This window comes from Phoca vitulina, unplaced genomic scaffold (assembly GCF_004348235.1).
Source record: "Phoca vitulina isolate PV1807 unplaced genomic scaffold, GSC_HSeal_1.0 scaffold36, whole genome shotgun sequence".
NCBI lineage: Eukaryota > Metazoa > Chordata > Mammalia > Carnivora > Phocidae > Phoca > Phoca vitulina.
The window spans coordinates 5,473,507-5,494,891 of NW_022589739.1; the positions used below are offsets into that span (position 1 = coordinate 5,473,507).

At 34.4% G+C, this 21,385-nt stretch overlaps 1 protein-coding gene across 3 annotated transcripts in view; it reads right to left on the reverse strand.

Annotated features, from left to right (window-relative positions):
- USP47 (ubiquitin specific peptidase 47) overlaps positions 1-21,385 on the reverse strand; it is a 108,064-nt gene that overhangs the window by 20,279 nt on the left and 66,400 nt on the right. For all 3 annotated transcript variants that reach the window (XM_032427373.1, XM_032427372.1, XM_032427374.1), the window contains 8 exons: positions 11,810-11,905; positions 11,582-11,734; positions 9,008-9,175; positions 7,054-7,185; positions 6,527-6,603; positions 5,922-5,977; positions 3,724-3,836; positions 2,454-2,558 (listed from right to left, as the gene is read on the reverse strand). In XM_032427373.1, coding sequence (XP_032283264.1) covers positions 2,454-2,558; positions 3,724-3,836; positions 5,922-5,977; positions 6,527-6,603; positions 7,054-7,185; positions 9,008-9,175; positions 11,582-11,734; positions 11,810-11,905 — 900 coding nt within the window. The remainder of the gene's footprint in view (positions 1-2,453; positions 2,559-3,723; positions 3,837-5,921; positions 5,978-6,526; positions 6,604-7,053; positions 7,186-9,007; positions 9,176-11,581; positions 11,735-11,809; positions 11,906-21,385) is intronic.

Sequence of the window (21,385 nt, forward strand, 5' to 3'; positions counted from 1 at the left end):
AAAGAAAAAAATATATGTGGTATTTTAGTCTGATGTGTAATTGCACTACCAATATGTCCTAACAAACAATAAAATCCATATATTTATGATTTGCATCAGAGCTCAAAGACATCAAAGTTAAAGGCACAACTTCAATGCTACTTTTAAATAACCATTATTTCATTATCCCCAAATCATACAATTTATGCACCAACAAATTTTAAAGACAATTCTGCTTTTAAAGAAAGTTAACACTCTAAACTTTAGATGGACTCAAAATCAATGTATTATAAGCTGTGCTCTATAATCACTAAGTTGGAACACCAGGGAGAATGACCAATGAGAAGATGTGCCTTCTGTTTATGAATTCAGTCAGAAGAAGAACTGGTGACTCACAAGCACAGGGGACAGCATGCCTCACAGAGTCACCACAGAGACGACAGCTTCTGTGTCTCCCATGCGCCACCCTGCAGCTAGCTCCCTTCCCAGATGAGCCTCCAGAGTACCTACAGCTCAGGGCACAGGAATTTCTGTCATAAATTTCCCTCTAGCTCATGTCACTGGTAGATGGCATACTCTGGATGCAACATCTCTTAAGTGAAAAATGAACTGCCTGGAGACACACAGATTACTTCAAAGTATTTAATACTTATTTAAAGTTTGTGATTATGATTTTCAAGAAAAACAGTAAACCTGACCTCTACTTACCCCCCAGCTCTCCCCAAAGACAGAGCTCTCTTTCTGGTACATAAGACTGATTTATTTCTCTCTTCTCCTTGTCTGATTCTTTATATTTATGAACTTTTACTTTCTGTTTTTAAGACATTTTTTTTTCCTTCCTGCATTAAAAACTGATGGAATATAAACTACCATTACTGCTATCACTAACTGTAAAACTATTTAGGTAAGATGTTTTCTCCATTTTAGTCTCATTTGGTTTCACTATTGTTTGCAAAGATGATGCTTGGAGTCCACCACTGTGTTTAAAGGATTTTTACTTTTAGTGAGGTAAATCCAGAACCATCCATCCATTTTACTGTTTGGTCATTCATTTATTCATCCACATACCCATCCAAATTTGATTCTCCTGCATACCAGGTAAAAGTACAGGAAATGCGATTATGAGCCACACCAGAACACTCTTTGCCTTTTTAAGTACTTACGGTTTAGTGAGGACCAGTGGCATTAATTAGAATAGTCACACAATCAAATATAGATCACACTTTGAGAAACAACGTCAGCCATTTTTAGTTCTCTCATTGGTTCTATATAAAAATTATAAATGAAATGACGCAGTATGCAATTTTTTCTCTAATGACTTTAAGTTCAGTTCAATGATATTAATATTTACATGGAAAGGGCAAAAAATATTTTGTCAAGTGTTACACATGACATTTAGAACAATCTGATTAAAGAATGCTTCCCTTTTCAATTTGCCTTTCAAAACCCACTAATAACTTTCCATTATTCTCAGAATTGCAAACTTCTACTCAAAGTCTCTAATTTTATTTTATGCTACTCTATTCTCTCTCTTTTTTTAAGATTTTATTTATTTGACAGAGAGACAGCGAGAGAGGGAACACAAGCAGGGGGACTGGGAGAGGGTTTAAAAGCAGGCTTCCCTCGGAGCCGGGAGCCTGATGCAGGGCTCGATCCCAGGACCCTGGGATCATGACCTGAGCCGAAGGCAGACACTTAACAACTGAGCCACCCAGGTGCCCCTATGCTACTCTATTCTCATTCAAGACAATCTGAACACAATGTCCCTTTTTTCAGTTTTCTGATCATGCCAGCCATGTCTTCATCTCAGTTTTTATATATGTTGTCATCTCTACTAAAATATTCTCCCCCAACTTTCTGCATAGCTGTCTCCTTCTCATGGTTAACATCTCAGGAGAAATAATCTCAACATATTACTGATTTACTTTATAGCATCTAAACAATAACATATTTGCAAATTGAGGAAGGCTCTCAATACATATCTGCTAAATAAATGAAAAGAACAAATAAATATTTTTGTTTCTAATTTTTTTTTTTTTTTAAGATTTTATTTATTCATTTTGACAGAGAAAGAGAGACAGTGAGAGAGGGAACACAAGCAGGTGGAGTGGGAGAGGGAGAAGCAGGCTTCCCGCGGAGCAGGGAGCCCGACACGGGGCTCGATCACATCATGACCTGAACCGAAGGCAGACGCTTAACGACTGAGCCACCCAGGCGCCCCTTTTGTTTCTAATTCTAATTCTTGTTCTACAAAACTGAACTGGCTTTCAGAATGAGCAATTTCTCAAACTCAACTGAGTATGTTCCATAGGAGAGGTGTAAACTACACCCTTAAGAGAGACAGATGCTGTAAATGGGCTATCAACATGACTGCAAGTGCTTGTATTACTACTGACTCTAATCACAATTTTGAAAGAGATGTTAATACTGTTACCTGAGATACTGATATTGTCCAACAGTGCAATTAAACGTACCTTATAAGCCATTTCTACTGCTTCCTTTAATGTCTTATCCTTATGAACCTCCAATTTATTTTCCATCATTACTTGTTTCACAGGATGCAAACAGAATAATTTTATCTAGAAAATGTAAAATATCATCATCACCTCAGCAGGTCATGAATCAAAACATAATTCTTTTGTAGACAGCATTTTTTCCCTAATAGTCAAAATATTGCAATTTTTAAAAGATTTATTTTAGAGAGAGTCAGAGAGCGAGAGAGAAAGTAAGCAGGAGAAAGAGAGAGCGAGCAGGGGAGGGGCAGAGGGAGAGAGAGCATCTCCAGCAGACTCCCAGCTCAGAGCCCGACATGGAGCTTGATCCCACGACCCTGAATCAGAACCTGAGCTGAAATCAAGAGTCGGCTCAACAGACTGAGCCACCCAGGCACCACAAAATATTGTAAATTTTTTTAAAGATTTTATTTATTTGAGAGTGAGTGAGAGAGAAAGAGAGAGAGAGAGAGAGAAGGAGCAGGGGGAGGAGCAGAGGGAGAGGGAGAAGCAGACACCCCACTGAGCAGGGAGCCTGATATGGGGCTCGTTCCCGGAACTCTGGGATCATGACCTAAGCCAAAGGCAGACGCTTAACTGATTGAGCCACCCAGGTGCCCCAAATATTGTAATTTTTAAAAAAAACATAACTGAGATCATTCTCTCCCGTGTCTATTTTTCTCAGTAACTGATAGTGACTATGTCTCATAAAAAAAAAAGAATTCAAAAACATTAATTTTAACAACTGTACATTTCTTGATAAGCATGTATCACAATTTAAATAATCATTCTCCTACTGATATACATTCAGGTTGTTTCAAATTTTTTTCTAGTTTGGAAAATACCATGAATGTCCTTGTGATCAAAATTTTTATAGCATGTGTGGTTATCTCTAGGTGTTTCCTTAAGAGAATTATATAAAAATACATAAATTTGCTTAAGGCTCTTGATAAATTCTACTCAATTTCTATGCAATAAGGTCTTTACCAGTTTATTATTCTTGTAGCAAAATGTGACAATGTTCATATCACTGTAACCTTACCAGCACTGAGTATTATCACTACATGTTAGTGTTTTTTAATGCATAAAATAAAACCCTATCTTTCCTCAGTAATATAGTTGGTTACATTGCTTAATGATCATGATAGCATTAACTGTCTACAGAATCAACCCAATGAGTACGTTATGAGAACTGCAGTCAAGCAAACTTCAATAGCACTTTTTAATTAAAAGTACAATTATGAAATCTAACCTTGCATGTGTTGCGCTCAATTTCTCGTTGCCTTTTTTCTTGTTCTTCCAATTCTCTTTCTCTCTGTACCAAGTTTTTAATATGTTCTGGATACTCATCTACTTCTAGAAATTCTATTGTAATAAAAACAGGGTAAGACAGAGTCATTGGAAATTGATCTTCCTTTACTTAATTTTGTTCCATTATGTGCCCATAGTATATACTTCTACAACAGCTCTCGTCAAAATGTATCTCAATTACATCACTCTCTCAACTTGGAACATCAACTTCTTCCAGACAAGGGTGAAGAGGTAGTTGATAATGGCATATGATTAGGCCTCATATTTTAAAAAGCCATATATTTAATCCATAATATCTCTTGGCTCCAAGAAAACTCTAGTATGTAGATTAAGACTTCTAGAATTAAAAAGCCTCTCTGAAACTTGGAAATAAAATCACTTCTGATTTCAAACTGTGCTATCACCATCAAACCATGTGACCCAGGGCAAGTTTACTTGTCCAGGCCTCAATTTCTTCAGCTTATTAGCAGCGCTCCCCCACAATTACCTGGGATATAATAAAATGTAATAAATGCTGTTGGTGCTACTACTTATTATTACCCACTAATACACTCATCTTTCCTTTGTTCTCAAAGCAATCTTTTAGCTACCTTCTATTTACAGAATTTTATATGTAACTCAAAGTATTAAAAGTGACAGTATGAAATTATGACACTATTTAGTAAACCAATGATTACCAGGCATTAAATAGGGAGAACAACTTATATATATATATAAAAATCACATCCCTGTGGAAGGTCAAAATCCACTATTTCTAGAAATGAGCTCTAATTGCAAAAATATTCCGTATCATACACAGAGCGCCCTCTGGTGCTTCATCACAAAACTACAGTTTAGGGAGTAGATAAAGGAAAACTGAGTTAATGCCCTAATGGAAACATCTGGAATGCTGGGTGCCACAGAGGATACACGAACTACAAACCTGGCTCTGCCTCCAGGAAGCTATGACCTTGGACAAGTTAATCTTTGGGGTATCGTTCCTTTATCTGTAAAGTTAGAATGACTACTCTGAAATCTCTGTTCTGAAATGACTTCTTGTTACAATTTCCTTTCACCCCCATTAATTCTATAGTAAATTATTGAACAGCCACTATATGACAGACTCTGGACTCTGGATTATCAAAGATAAAGTTTTGAGCCTTGTACCAACTGAATTCACAATTTAATGAGGGTTTTCAAAAATGTACACTATCCAAAACAGATTTTACAGTATGGTAGTTGCTAAACAAAGGAAATATGTTGAAATCAAGGACAATGATTATAACAATTATGAAAAGAATGTGAGCAACATATCAGTTGTGTATGTATCTACAGGTACACTCACACACCCCTACTTATTTGCAATACTGCTTCAGTCAGAGTCAGCATTAAGAAAAAAGGGGAACTGCAATTTTTTAAATTAATAATAAAAAAGAAAAAAAGACAAACTCGCATGCTTTGTATACAGGATTATTTTGGGGGTTCTCAATATAATGAGAACATAATAAAGGATGCAAACTAGAATCATAAAACTTTATTTGCTTTTTAAGCAAATAAGCAAGGATAATTAATTCTAGTTCTTAGAAACATTTCTGGAGTGGTAAGTCAGAAGTTTACTTCATTTAGGGTCCCTAGTCATAGCATTTAGATACTAAAAATACTCCAAAAACTTATAATAAAAAAAAGCAATAATAGCTAAATTTGAGTTTTTACTATGTGCTAGACATGATGGTAAATGCTAAAAATATGTTATCTTATTTAACTTTTCATTACAATCCTATAAAATACTGTAATTATCCCCATTTTACAGATGTGGAAAGTAAGATTTCGAAAAGTTAAATAAATTGCTCTAGGCCATCTAGATGGCGAGTTAGGACCGTTACACAGGTCTGGGGGTTGTCACTGAATACAATCTCACTGCAAATAAATATCCAATTTTTTTATGTAGAGTAAATTTTGTCTTAGTGTATTAAAAAACATTTCAACTTTTTTCCAAGTGTTTTTACCTCTTGGTATTATCTCATAACAGTCTTTATAATTAATTTTTCTAGGCATAAAAAAACTTAAGCATCCTATCATTTAAAAGTAGTTATCTGGGTTTGCAAAACTTGCAAAAGAAATTAGTACAGATTAAAATCAAATAACTACATGCTAACATACTTGCATTCCGTGCTGGATCCTTCAGTCTATATATCAGCATATATGCATTTGTGGAGCTAGTAGAAATATAAAAAAGATTAATGTCAACAAAAAGGAGATTGTAAAGGTTCCATTTCCTAGCACCAAATATTTTTTTTTAAATAGTTTTTTGTTGCTTCAAACAACTAGAAGACCACATAACTGTTCTTAGGTTCAAACTTAAAGTATTCTAGAAAATAAAAGGAGAATCTACTTTGCTCCTCCCAATGGATTTCTGAGAAAATTCCACATTTCCTCTTGGTAACACAGTTAAGTCTTCAAAAAACCTGTGTCCTAGAACAATTACTACAGTTAAGTCAGGAGTCAGCTCATTTTTTCTGGGCCATATTGTCTGTGTTGCAGTTACTTACCTGTTGTTAAGGGAAAAGATCAACACACAATACTTAAACAAATGAGTATAGTGGTGTTCCGATAAAGCTTTATTTCCAAAAACTGGAGGCGGGCAGGGTTTGATCCATGGGTTATAGTTTGCTGACCGCTGGGTTAAATCTCTTTAATGGTAAAAAATGTTGAGAAGCTGTAATTGATTCTAATTTATAAACAGTACAAATTAGGAAGTTATTTACCTTGCAAAAGCACTTGAGTAATATCCTCTGCTTCCTGAAGATCCACCATGTGTTTTCTTAATGTCCTCTTGGGTTATCTAAAAAGTTGTTACATTATTTACCTTTTTGTAAAATCTGTAATACCATTACCTCTTTGTCAACAAGTAAGCCTGTTTTTAACCTCATAGTTAAATGGGCCATACAATTACCAATTCACAAAATTTAATCAGAGTCAGTGGCTGCTACCGGCCAATCAGTTCTAGTGCTCCTCAACAGGCAGCCTGCATGACGGCTCAGGGTAAGAAAAAAACAAAAAAATTGGGAGTCTGTCTCTGGAAACACTCAGCAAGCCTCAAACAAAACAAAACAAGTAACAAGGAAAACAAACTAGGAAGTTTACTGAAAGCAAAAACAAAAGACTGACTTAGCATGTGTCTTAAAATGCTTCACTGGACAAACTAAGTCTCCCATTTTTAATAAACTCTGCTGTTGATTAGAAACATCTCTACTCCTGTCTTTGAGAATAATCTTAAACAACCCCTCCTTACCCTGCTGACATGTTGATCATTGAAGCTGTACCACTGTTCATCACTGAATGACTTTATACAAGCATAGTAATGGCCACCAGCAGCACTCCCTGAATGAACCATAACGGAGAAGAGCTCATAGATCAAGGAATTCTAAGGGGGAAAAATAAAAGTAACTCAGAGAAGAGGAAAAATAAAAAAGCCCCTTTTTGTATATTTCCTATTCTCTATTAATACAGAATAAAATAACATGTTAGTTGTCCTAGATAGTTATTGTAGGTACACTTTCCTCCAAGATAATTAAAATGGCAAGTCACCACATAGTTTTATATATCACAGTTTTGTTCAGTACATTCCTTCACATTTTAATTATGTTATAACCTCTGGAACTATGCATATCTGAAATACAATGTTATTTATGTAAGAAAATAACAGTCTGAAATTTTAGAAGCAGGTGCTAAACAGAAGACTGTTCTGATATGCATAGGCAAGATCAAGAAGTCCCAAAAAACATAGTTGTTTTTATTCAAGTACAATTATTCTATTTCCTTTACAAAAGAGCTGAGGGATATAATGATTTGGAACATCTTCTAATGTATTTATGTAGTATCTGTGATACAGTGATCTCCTGATTTGACATCTCTCAAGTATGCAAAGATGGTTCAACATTAGAAAATCAATCTATGTGATACAGGCTAAAGAAGAAAAAGTACATGACCCTATCAACTGATTCAGAAAAAGCATGTCATGAAATCCAATACTCATTCATGATAAAAACTCTCAACAAACTAGGAAGAGGGAGACCTCCTCAACTTGATAAAGAACACCTACAAAAAACCCCTAGAACCAATATCATAGTAAATGGTGAGAAATAGAACACTTTCCTCCTGAGACTGGGAACAAGGCAAGAATGTCCTTTCTTACCACTCTTACTCAACCCTGTGTAAGAAGTCCTACTTAGTGTAGTAAGACCAAAAAAAAAAAAATTGTTTATGTAGGAAAACAGGCAGGGAACCCTTTGCCAACCCATGCCTGAATCCAATGTTCTTTAGACTAAGTTATAATGTATCCACTACATTATTCATTACATAGCAATTCATGATCATCTATCTGCCCTGAAACAGGTAATTTTAAAAGGTAAAGGATAATGATGATAGTGATTAGAATAATGGTCTTGGTCTAAAAATTGATTTATGCAAGAGAAACTCCATTCTTAAATACTGTCTAAAAAAACTCTGTATTTAATATGACTCTGCAAGACTTGAATTACTGATTAGCCTTCAGGCTAGTGACTCATAATTCACACATGCTGAAGCCATTTGACCTATAATTCTCCCCTCAATAAAGCAGATTATATGAATGTGGAAGAAACAGTTTGATAAAATCTTAAAAACTACTGACACAGTGACATAAAAGGTTTTATGATAGAAATTATCAAAGCCGGTAGTTGTCAAATTATAATCCTTGAAACTATATCATTTTTTTAAGTGCCGTAAGGGCTTCATGGTGAGGGGAGGGGGAGGCTGAGGGCTCTGGCTTTCCCCTATCTCTAACAGATCGGTTCTATAAGTATTTCATAAAGGAGTTCACAGCCAAAATTTTTTAAAGCAACCGATCTAGCCGAAAACTTTCATTTTGCTATATGAGAAAACTATAAGATTTAGGGGCCTGGTGCAACTTTAAAGGCAGAAGTGGTTTCCTGACCACTAGGCACACTTTCCACACCACCACCCAGCTTGGTTACATAGCTACAGCAGTTCAGCCTCTCAGCAATTCATGTTCCTGCCTAAAAGTACCTTTTCCTAAAGTTTAATTATGATCACATATATGCATAAAAACAGCTTTAAAAAAGTCCTTACTTTTCAAAAATTACTTCTCCTAAAGAGAATTTACTGGTCACAATAGCTACAGAATTATATAGCAGCTCGGAGATTATTTTATTCTTTCAACTAAACCCCACAAACTATAAAAGTACCTTCTCAAGTCCAGGTTTTGAAATCTTTTCAGTTCCACTATTACTTTCAAGGCAGATCCCTTCATCAACACCATCATCATTCGAGAAATCATTGCTCATCTGATCACTATGACAACTGCCTTCATTTTCTGCCCCGCTGTCAGTGCAACTTTCAGTCTGAGGGGATTTCTTAATAAAACATAATTATCTTACAATTACAAGCTAAATAAAGCGAAAACATATACTCAGTAAAATTTTTTATCTAGTGGTGTTCCGATAAAAGTGTTAACTCTTTCACATAAGTTCAGATATTATTAATAAAAGTATTTATTTTAAATAAATTTATCTTTTTTTAGTGAGTCCTTAAATAAAATTAAACCAGTGTATTTAAAAGTATCTCATCTCTATTAATTTCCTTAAAATTCAAATACAATTAATTAGTGATTCAGAATTCAAATTAAACCCCAATTATGTTTATAGTTGCAAAGTAACAATATAAATTACCATTTCTTTCACCAAAATCTATAAAAGCAGAGAACCTAAGTGCCAAAATGAGCTTTTGTTCTCAAATCCCAAAAGAGTATCATTTCTTTTCTTGAACAAAAAAGTTCAATTTAATTTATCATTGTGCTAGGTATTATAGACAATTAGAAAAACAACATTGTATCTATCCTCAAGAACTTTATATTCTAGTGCACAAGAGGTGGAATTATAACGACAAAAAAATCATACTCTTTCATGCTTTTAAGATTTTTAAATCCCTCTCATGCAAATTTTATTTGAAGGAATCTACTTCTTAGAAATCCCCAACTTCTTGCCCCCTTTTCCTTTAATATTTAATATACATACCTAAAAATGTTTTTATTTAAATAGTTTGAGAAGTCTTCTCTAAGATGTAGGCTCTTGTAAGTTGTACAGAAGTTCCTAAATTAACTAAGCAATATATAATAATAAGCACCAACATTTGCCAAGAACTTTGTTGTAGGGACTGCATCTTCATCCCTCAAGAAAGTTTGGTTCAAAGTGAAAACCAACTCTAGAACTCTACACTAAGTCCAAAGAGGTCATTCCTGACATTCCTTTAGGTTGGAACATCTCTTCTCCCAACAAATGGACCTAGAACTTCCTAAAAGTTCCTGTCAAATTATATCTAGGTTTTCTTTATTTGTAAAAGATCTGCTTTTACAAGAAATATATTAGGTATATATAGAAAACCAATCCAATACTGACTGATCTCTGTTTGTGTAGGACTCTTGTAAAGACTATGTCTACTTTGTTTTTTGTTTTTTTTTAAGATTTTATTTATTTATTTGAGAGAGAGAGAGAGCATGAGCTGGGGGAGAGGCAGATGGAAAAGGAGAGAGACTCCCCACTGGGCAGGGGACCCGATGTGGCATTCAATCCCAGGACCCTGGGATCACGACCTGAGCCGAAGACAGACGCTTAACTGACTAAGCCACCCAGGCACCCCCGGAAATACTATTTTAAATTAAACCTTTTAAAATGTAACCTGGTCATAGGTACCATTCCATGAATATCTACTTTATCTAAAATGCTTTTTATAAAAGCCATAAAAAGCAATTATTGCCCTTACTGAACAGAGAAAGTAAGGCTCAGAAAAGCTGCTCTTCTATACCACATTCTCTCTTAATACTTAAGAGCACTAACTAAAACCTAATGTTTAAAATCATTTTTGAGCTTTTGAGAAAAGGCATTTTTATAACTACAGTGATGAGTTCCAATCAGAAAAAAATGATTCATAGTAGTTTTGAAAAAAATAAAGATCTATCACTCTCTAATAACTATGTCCAGTGATTATAAATAACCCCTATAATGAAATCAGAAGTTTCCAAAAGAAAAGAGTGGGACATTAAGAATTTCCTAACTGAATCAAGGTTAGGAGAACCAGAGAATTTGAAGGGGGGTCAATGAGTGGAAAAAAGTGATAAGCATTGCTGGTGTCCTTCAAAGTCCCATTCTCAAACTATTTAAATAAAGTTTTAACTAAAAAACTAATTTAAAAAGGGAAAACAGATAAAATACCTTTATTTTCTAGCTTTCTAGCCTCACCTATTTTAGAGGTGCTAAATTTTAACTGAGAATAACCCAGAAACCTTAATCCTTGAAAAAGAGACTAAGACAAATACAAAAAATTAAGGCCATACTACCCAATTTGCTCATTTTTTCACTTAACATATTTGTTCTGTGTTTATTATGTACCAGAAACACAATGCAGCCCACCTCTAGATTGGTTTGTTTTGCTAAGAAAGTTATGAAACATAAGATTATTGCTCAAATTAAAGACATAATTCCAGAGTCTGAGATTCTTTTTGTTTTTTTCAAAGAATATCATAAGTTATTCTGATCAAAAAAGAATATCTGAAATATAATTTACGGTGGACAAAAAAAGCTTATACAAATCTAGATCTTTTAATAGAACTTGGCATTACAAAATACGGGAAGAAAGGAATACCTTCTATCACAAAGACAGTCTAAAAACCACCAGTGTTGTTACCCCAAATAGCTCTCTTAAACACATGACCAAAATGAATTGACTAGTATCTTTTAACAAAAAAATACAAATAAATATTTTACCTCATCTTCAACATCAATAAATGTACTCATATCTAGCTCTTCAGGAAATGTCATCCGATCATTCAATTTAATCCTGTGCATTGTTGTATAATCAAAATCAAACCTTTTCAATTGTAAGGTCAGCAGATAAGGGAAATGCAAAAACCGAAGACCCTAAAAAGAAAGGGACCTATTGAATATGGAATATAATCTCAGATAATTTAGTATTAATTTCTACATGGCATCTACCTTTCGTGCATCACATTTCTTCTTACAACGTTCACAAAAATATTGATTTGGGCCATCCAGGATCTCTGGCTGAATAAACGCATGCAATGCTTCTTCCTAGTAAGAAAAAAAATAATTGTTTTACAATTACTTAAAGATGTTATAATGTTAATGACAAAGCCCTGAATATAAAAATTTGCAATTACCAAAATAGAAGTAGAATGGCTATAAAATGAGGAACTCAAAATGCAAAAAGAAAAAAAAAATTATTAACAGCAATATAATGTCATTATAAAAACTGAGGGACAAAATAATTGTTTTAATTCTGCATGAAATCTGTCTTTCCTAGTATTGCACATCACAGTTAGTCACTTCTACCTAATTTTTACACTGACTTTACATTGTGGAATTCGGCTAAATGATCTAATAAAAATCCTGTCTTTAGATTAAAAATTCCATACTTCTTAGAAAAGTACATGCATCACTTCAATCTTCTTGTAAAAGGAGACATTCATAAACTGTACAGTAAATAACAGAACTCTGAAGAATTCACACTATCCATACACTAAAGAATCTAGTAACCAGCATTTACCACTATATTTAGCGTCAATCCTTAATTCGCCACTGCACTAAAGATTGGAAAGCACTGGGCAGCTTTCTCCCTGCATGTCAGATACTGCTCCATCTGAAAATGTATGAGAGCTCCTGGAGTGTTCACCTAGTGGAACCATATGGTTCTCTTTTCTCCATACAGCCTTAAGACAGAAGCAAGAAACTTAGTATGAATATTGGTGAAGAATCAGGGGACATAAAATTTTTAATTTTTAATCACCGATTTTTTACAATAAAAAATAAATTGTAGTTAATACAACATATAAGACTGGACGGCATAATCTCAAGTTTCTTTTGTTGTGATCTCTTCACACATGGTCTAATCAGAACTACTGATCATATTTACTATATGCAAAGAAAAAATCTGTATCATTAAGACAAAATATCTTCAAACATTTTTCTTTTGATTCAGAACATGTTGTTGCTCAAAAGATAAATAAAGGGGCTTGATCTGGCAAAATGTAAAATAGCTGACAACAAACTACTATCCACATATTGTTTTGTATAGCTCATTTTGGGATAAGAATAAAAAATAAAAAGATTTAAAATGCCTCTAACCTCATCCATCTCCTATTTTGTTCTCAGAAACCCAAGAAAGCAAGGGAGCTGAGGGTGGGGTGGAGAACCAAATAGTGGGTTTTTTCCCACATGACCAAGCATTTTACTGGACGTCACGGAAAGGGGCACATTCAGAATGATTTTTTTTTCTTTAAAGTATATTTTAAGCATGAAAAAGGCAAATCCTGTAAAAGCGTAACACAGAAAAAGGAGCCATATATATAGCTTAGCATGGGCTGATATCAAATTAGTCAAGCTTTCCAAGTAGAAACTGAATGAACTGTAAAACACTTAATACTTTAACAAAAAAAGGGAAGGTACGTAGAGTGAGAAAATGATGTAACTCAAATTCTACTTTACTAAACCATGTGTACCAGTCTCTGGCTAGAGTTCATAGCTAGCGCTTTTTCTATTTTTTTAAGTTAAAACTCAGAGAAAAGTTTAAAGCACAGAAAACTCCCATAATTTATTCAGACTCACCAACTTTTAGTATTTTGCTACCCCTGCTTTATCATTCTCCCACCCTCACACACATTATGTATTTTTCTGAAGCATTTGAGAGTAAGTTTACATATCATGCTTTCCCTCTTAATAGTTTTATGTGACTTTTTTTAAGAATAACAATATTCTTACATAAACAAGAGTTCTCAAACTCAGGAAAATTTTAAGACTGATAAAGTACTTTTGCCATATTCCAATTTTGTCAATTGTCCCAATCCTAAAAATGCATTTTTCCCCATCCAGTACAGAATTGAATCCAGATCATAGATTACATTTGGCTGTCTCTTCAGATTCATTTTGTCTGGAACAGTTCCAAAGCCTTTAGTCCTTTCAGGACATAAATGGTTTTTGAAGGAGGCTGGTTATTTTATAAAATGTCTGCAATTTGGGTTTGTCTGATGTTCCTTATCATTAGGTTCAAGTTCTATGTATTCTTTACTAGACTACCACTTAAGTTATGAAGTGTCCTAAGGATATCACGGTCACAGGCCATGATATTGCCAACCTCCCTACTGGTGAAATGAACTTTAATCACCTGGTCAAAGTGTTATCCAGCTTCTCCACTACATAGTTACTGTTTTATCCCCTTGCAGCTAATATGTAATCTGTAAGGAGATACTTGGAGACCATGCAAAAAGCCTGTATGTTATTAAACTTTCCACCCTGGATTTAGCATCCACTACTGGATTCTTGCTTAAACCAAATTATAAAATGTTTATGGGCCAACTTAAAAATCTTTTTTTTAGTAGGCAACTTTAAGTCCATTCATATTTGATATGATAATGTTTTGTTTCATCTAAATTAGTTTATTATAATTACTGTGTGTACTAGTAGTATTTACTGTGTTCTTCTCTCCCAAGTGGCGTGTTTTGCTACCTTTTACATTTTCCTTTGGTATTTAGGAAGGTAATTTTGTTTTAGTGCATTTATACTTTTGTTAATGCCCTTAATCTCCCTTTTTCTTACTTAAGCCTTTAGTGTCTTGTTTGCTAGTTTTATGTTATCCTTTGTCTCCTACCCATTCAGCCATCTATGATCTCATTCTACTTTCCCTTATTTCTCCCTTCCCCTTTTTTGAGTGGTATTCCTTTTACTCCATCTAACATATAATATGCTATTCTTCTACCTATGTCCCCACCCTTGTTTCATTTAGTCCTTATTTCTATAATTTAATATATTAAGTGCTCATAGTCCTTTTGCTGAAGCTTCCCTGGGCTGGGGATCTCTTCATTGGATAGCTTATCCCCTAATAAACTCGAGAAGGCTCATGGATACAATATTCAGTAATTTCTTCAATGTTCAAGAATGGAATTACTCACTGCCATCATAACAGAAGAAAAACTTGGCTAGATGTCAAATCTTTGGCCTGTACTTTCTTTCCTTGAGTTTTTGGAAATTGCTATTCTGTTGCCATGATTTGCATGCTGCTCTTCATAAGTATGATGCCAGCTCAATTTACCTTAAAGTTTAACAGTTTACCAAAATATGTCTGAGTTGATTATTCTAGGTCAGTTTTTCCAAGTACATGGTAGGTCCTTCAAAAGTAGACTTAAATTTCCCTGACTCCCAGAAAGTTTTCTTGGCTTGTAGTTCCTAAGTTTTGTTCTACTGTGTTGTTTTTATTCTTCAGACTCCCAGTTATGTTGGACATCCTTTGCCAGTCTTTCATTTTCTCTGAGATCCTTTTTACTTCATTTTCATTCTATATCCCTCTTTAGATTTCCATTCCATTCTATTCTCTTGCACATTTTATAGTTTATTCTTTACTTTGAACATAGTTTGGTCTTTTTCTTCAATTTCTTTCCTGAGTTTTATCAATTCATATTATATTTCCTGTTATGTTTTGTTTTTTAAATTTATTTCTCTCCTTTAATTCTTGGATACCAGGTTTTTGAGAATATTTCATTTAGTCTGGGGTACTGTGTTACAGCATTCTACTGTGTGGTTATTTTCCTGAGGGCTTTTTTTTTGGCAGGGTGGATTTTCATCAGCTGAAATGCTTTAATACATATTTTCTGTTTTCTTCTAACAGTGGTGCTGTGTAAATTTGATTCCCACCCCCCACCCACCCACCCCATCATTCTGTGGACAGCATTCTTTAGTTTGAGAGTACCTCAAACTTTTGTCAACTTAGTGAAGTGCAGTTTCTTAAACGGGTGATGGGAGTGCAGAGCTTGAGGTCGTCTTTCATTCTGCAGGACACTTAATTTTTCTCTTTTTCCTTGTTTTCTCTTCTCTTCACTACTATGAGTCAGATGCATCATGCTTCTCTATTTCTCTCCCAGAGGCAAAATTCTTCTAAGGATGCCACTTCTCACTCTAGAATTCCTTCCCTGTAGCTGTTGCTATAAACTACCCAAGTCCTATTCGGCACTCTCTCTTTTGGCATGTACTGTTGTACTTTCTCCTTCTGAGGGTGACTTTTGTCTTTATTTTGCTACATCTTTCAATCTCTTCTCTGTTTCATAGCCTCGAAGGCTTTCCACTGCATCCTCTCCACACATACAGACTTGTAGCGCAGTAGAAGCTCTGTTGGAATTTGGTGATTATTTTGCTACTTTCAAGTAATTTGAGGTTTAGGGTGTTCTGTCTCCTAGTAATGCAGAATTTATGGGTTACCTGGGTTTTATCTGTGTTCCTTTTAGTCTATGGTTTTTGGGGAGAATGTGTAGAGATAAACAGAATCTGGCGGCCACCATTATCCTCCAAACTCAGAAACCAGTTAAAACTATATTATAATAATTTTCTATAGCTTCCGTATTCACTTTTTAACAAGTTGTCTCCAGGTTAATCATAAATAAGATTAGACAGTTATAAAAATTAGCTTCATCTATCCATTGAAGAAATAAATTATGTAAATGATGGGCTAATGTGGCTATATACAATTATCTTCACCTTAATGTGATATAGATTATGAAAAATCATGCCAAACTGTATTTTACATATTAAAAAATAAGCTATGGATCATAAAAATGAAACAAAATACTACAAATACTGTACCATTATTAATATACACAAAAAATTTTGCTCTGGTTACCAACAGCTGTCCTCTTAAGTATGTTAAATTACTCATGTATCATGCTTCTAAACTAGCTTTGGGTTGACTATGGTTGTTTTTCATCACTCCAGAGTGAATATAATAGATTTATTTTCTAGAGCTTAACCCTCACTGTTATACAAAATATAATTTGCACATTTTTTAGATTGTAATTTTCAGAGTTCAGAACAGAACAAGAGAATTCTTACATCATTAGTTATTACAATTTTATAGTTAATGCAGAAAATCTAGGCACAATGCAATTATAAGGTATATCCAAGGAATGACACTGCCTATGAATTCTCTCGTTTTTACTCTTACCCTATATATAAAATTCTTTTCTCATCTTTCAATGTCTATTTTATTTTGAATGAAGAAATGGGTGCCAAAATAGGATACTTTATTTTTCAGATCGAGCAAAAATGATAAATCTGAACTACCACTTGGTAACTATTTCCTAAGATTTTAATGTACTTAGCAATCCTGTGCTACTGATTATATAGTGACATGTCTTCCTTACAGATATATTCAACTATCTTTCCCAGGATATATACTTTGTTTTTGTTTTGTTTTGACTAGGAAAAGAACTTTCTCCTAAGCCACCCACTTTTTCTAATTGCAATTTTTGAGATAATTGTAGATTCACAATGATAAGAAGTAATACAGAGTCCCTTGTACACCAGTTTCCTTCAACGGTAACATTTTGCAAAACTATAGTATGATATTTCAATGAGGATATTGACACTGATACAATCTACATATCTTATTCAGGTTTTCCCAGTTTTAGTGTCTACATGTGTGTATTAAGTTCTATACAATTTTATCACCCGTATAGGTTCATTATCCACCACCACAGTCAAGAGACTGAACACAGATCCTATACAAGGAGCCTTCATTGTTGCCCTTTTATAGTAACCACCTTCCCATCCTTTCCCTGGCCCCACCAAACTTTTAAGCTTTGATTAATCTGCCCCCAATTCTAAAATTTTGTCCATCAAAAATGTTATATAAATGGAATCATATCACATGAAACCTTTTGGGACTGGCTTTTTTTCACTCAGCATAATTCCCTAGAGATTCATTCCGGTTTTAGTGTGTATCAATAGTTTGTTCCTTTTTGTTGCTGAGTGGTATTCTATGGTTTGTATGTATCAGTTTGTGGAAGTACTCGCTAAAGGGCATCTAGGCTGATTCCAGTTTGTCGATATTAAAAATAAAGGTGCTATGGACATTCGTTTACATGTTTTTATGTGAACATAAATTTACGTAAGTTTTCATGACTCTGACATAAGTAACCAAGAGTACAATTGCTGGGGTTTACAGTAATTGTATAGTTTTACAAAAAATTCCCTATAACATTTCACATTTTCATCAAGAATTTATGAGTGATCCATTTTCTTCACATTGTTACCAGCTTTCTGTGCTGTCATTATTTTTTATTTTAGACATTCTGTAGGTAGAGTATTACCTTCATTGTGGCTTGAATTTGTGACTAGAGATACTGAATACATTTTCTTTATTTTTTTGACATCTGTATATCCTCTTTGATGAAATGTTGTCTTTTGCCAGCTGTCTAAATGGATTGTGTTGTTTTTTTTTTTTTTACACTATTGTATCTTGGGGCTTCTTTATATATTCTAGATATCAGTCCCTTGTCAGATACGTGGTTTGCAGGTATGTTCTCCCAGTCTGTAGCTTCCCTTTTTTCCTCTTTGCCTGGGTTTTCAGAGAGTAAATGTTTTAATTTTGATGAGATGCAACTTATCAATTACTCCCTTTGTGGACTATTTTTGGTATCAAATCTAAGAACTCACTGCTTAACCCTAGATCTGGAAGATTTTTTTCCTATTTTTTTAAATAAAAGTTTGTAAGTTTACATTTTACATTTAAATCTATGATCCATTTTGAGCAAATTTTTGTACAAGGTGTAAGGTTTAAGTAGAAGTTCATTTTTATGTGTATGGATGCCCAATTATTCCATCACCATTTGTTGAAAAGGCCATCCTTCCTCCACTGAAACACTTCTGTGCCTTTCTCAAAAATCAGTTGGGGAAAAAAAAAATCAGCTGGGGCATACTAGTGCAAATCTATTTCTGGGTTTTCTGTTCTGTCCCATTTATCTATGTGTCTATCCCTCCACCACCACCACCCAGCCTTGGTTACTGTAACTCTATAATAAGTCTTATCAGGTAGACTGATTTCTCCCGCTTTATTCTTCTTTTCCCAAAACACTCTTAAGTCTAGCTATTTTTATTCCTTTACCTTCTACATAAATTTTAGAATGAGCTTGTCTATATCATCAAAAAATCTTGCAGATTTTGAGAAGAAGGCTTATTAAATGATAATCTTGGAGAAAACTGACATTTTTACTATGTTGAATCTTCTAATTAACGAGCACATTATTTATTGAAATTTTTTTTTTCAGAATTAGTAGTTTCTTGTACATAGGTCCTGTACAGATTTTGTTGGATTTACACCTAAGGCGTTTTTTTCCCATGTTTGTAAATGGCATTGTATTTGAATTCCACTTTGTACATGTTATTTGCTAGTATCCTGAAGTACAACTGATTTTTGTATGTTTATCTCATACCCTGCTATCTTGCAAAACTCACCTATTAGTTCTACAGGTTTTTGGTAGGTGCCTTGGGATGTTCTACATTAAAAAATCATGTTGGGGCACCTGGGTGGCTCAGCTGGTTAAGCGACTGCCTTCGGCTCAGGTCATGATCCTGGAGTCCCTGGATCGGGTCCCGCATCGGGCTCCCTGCTCGGCGGGGAGTCTGCTTCTCCCTCTGACCCTCCCCCCTCTCATGTGCTCTCTCTCATTCTCTCTCAAATTAAAAAAAAAAAACAAAAACATGTTACCTAAAAAGGGGGGGGGGCAAATTTACTTCTTCCTTTAATTGGAATGCTTTTTATTCCCACTTCTTGCCTTATTGTCTGACTAGGACTTCCAGTACTACACTGAATAAGAGTGGTGAGAGCAGACAGACATCCTCACTTAGAAACAACCTTGACATTCTAGGGGGAAAGCATTCAGTTTTTCATCATGAAATATTATGTTAGCTGTAAGGTTTTTTTTTTTTTACCATGTTTTTTACTAAGTTGAGAAAATTACCCTCTATTCCCAGTTTTCTGAGTTTTTTTATTGTGAGTAGATACTGAATTTTGTCAAGTGTTTTTCCTGAGTCAAATGATGTGATGGTGTGAATTTTCTTCTTTTGCCTATTAATATGGTAGATTACTCTAATTGATTTTTAAATATTGACCAGTTTTGAATCCCTGAAATGAACCCTACTTGGTCATGGTATCTAATTCTTTTTACATATTGCTTAATTCTACCTACTAATATTTTGGTAAGAATTTTCTTACCTATATGAATTAAGCATACTGGCTTGAAGTTTTGCTTTGTTTTAACTTTGTCTGGTTTAGTATCAGGATAAAACTAACTTCATAAAATAAATTGGGAAGGGTTCCTTCCATTTCTATTTACTGAAAGAGATTGTGTACACTTGGTGCTCACTGTTCTAAAATGTTTGATACAAGGCTCCAGTGAAACCATCCCAACTTGGGAGACTTCATTTTTGAGAAATTTTTAGTTATGTGTTTAATACCTTAACAGGGCTATTTAAATTATCTAACTCATACTGGATTAATTATAGCTTGTGCTTTTTGAAGTATTGATTCATCTAAGTTATCAAATTTATGCGTGCAGAATTGTTTGTTGTAGTCCCTTATTATCCTCTTGACACATGCACGATCTGTAGTGGTACTCATTTCATTCCTAATACTGCAAATTTTTGTCTTTTTTTTTTCCTGTCAGTCTTACAGGTATGTCCACTGTATTGATCTTTCCAAAACATTAGCTCTGTGTTTCATGATTTTCTCATTTTTCTGTTTTCAGTTTCATGGATTCTGCTCTTTTATTATGTCCTTCCTTCTGCTTGCTTTACGTTACTTTTTTCTTCTTTTTCCAGGTTAGCTGGAAGCTCAGATTACTGATTCGAAACTTCTTTTTACCAACACAAGCATTTTACTAAAGGTGAGCATTTAATGCTGTTAAGTTTCCCTCTCAGTACTGTTTTAGAGCTGTGTCTCAAAATTTTTTATATATTTTCATTCCTTTCAAAGTGTTTTGTTATTATTTTTATTAATTTTCCTTGAAGTCTCCTCTTAAGACTCTTGGATTATTTAAGTGTGCCGTGTATTTTGCAAGTGTTTGGTGGTTTTCCAGTTATGTTACTGTTACTGATTTCCAACTTGATTCTATCATTGTTGAAAAACACACAATGATTTTAATTTAAATTTGTTGAGATTTGTTTCATGGTCTGAGGTATAGTCTTTCTTGATATACAGTCCATTAAAAAGAGTGTGTACTCTGTTGTTGAGTGCAACGTTTTATAAATGTTTATTAGATCCTGTTGTTGATGGCGTTGTTATCTGCTAATTTTCTGTCTAGAGGTTCTACCTATTAATTACTGACAGAGAGGCATTAAAGTCTCCAACTATAATTATAGATTTGTCAATTTTGGACAATTTTTCCTCATATATTTTCAGCTCTGTTATTTGGTAAATACACATTTAGCATTGCTGTCTTCTTGATGAACTAACCCTTTTATTTTATTTTTTAAAGATTTTATTTATTTATTTGACAGAGAGAGACACAGCGAGAGAGGGAACACAAGCAGGGGGAGTGGGAGAGGGAGAAGCAGGCTCCCCACTGAGCAGGGAGCCCGATGCGGGGCTCAATCCCAGGACCCTGGGATCATGACCCAAACTGAAGGCAGACGCTTAATGACTGAGCCACCCAGGCGCCCCTGAACTAATAACCTTTTATTATAATGACCCTATTTCTAGTAATTTTCTTTGCTCTAATGTCTACCTTATCT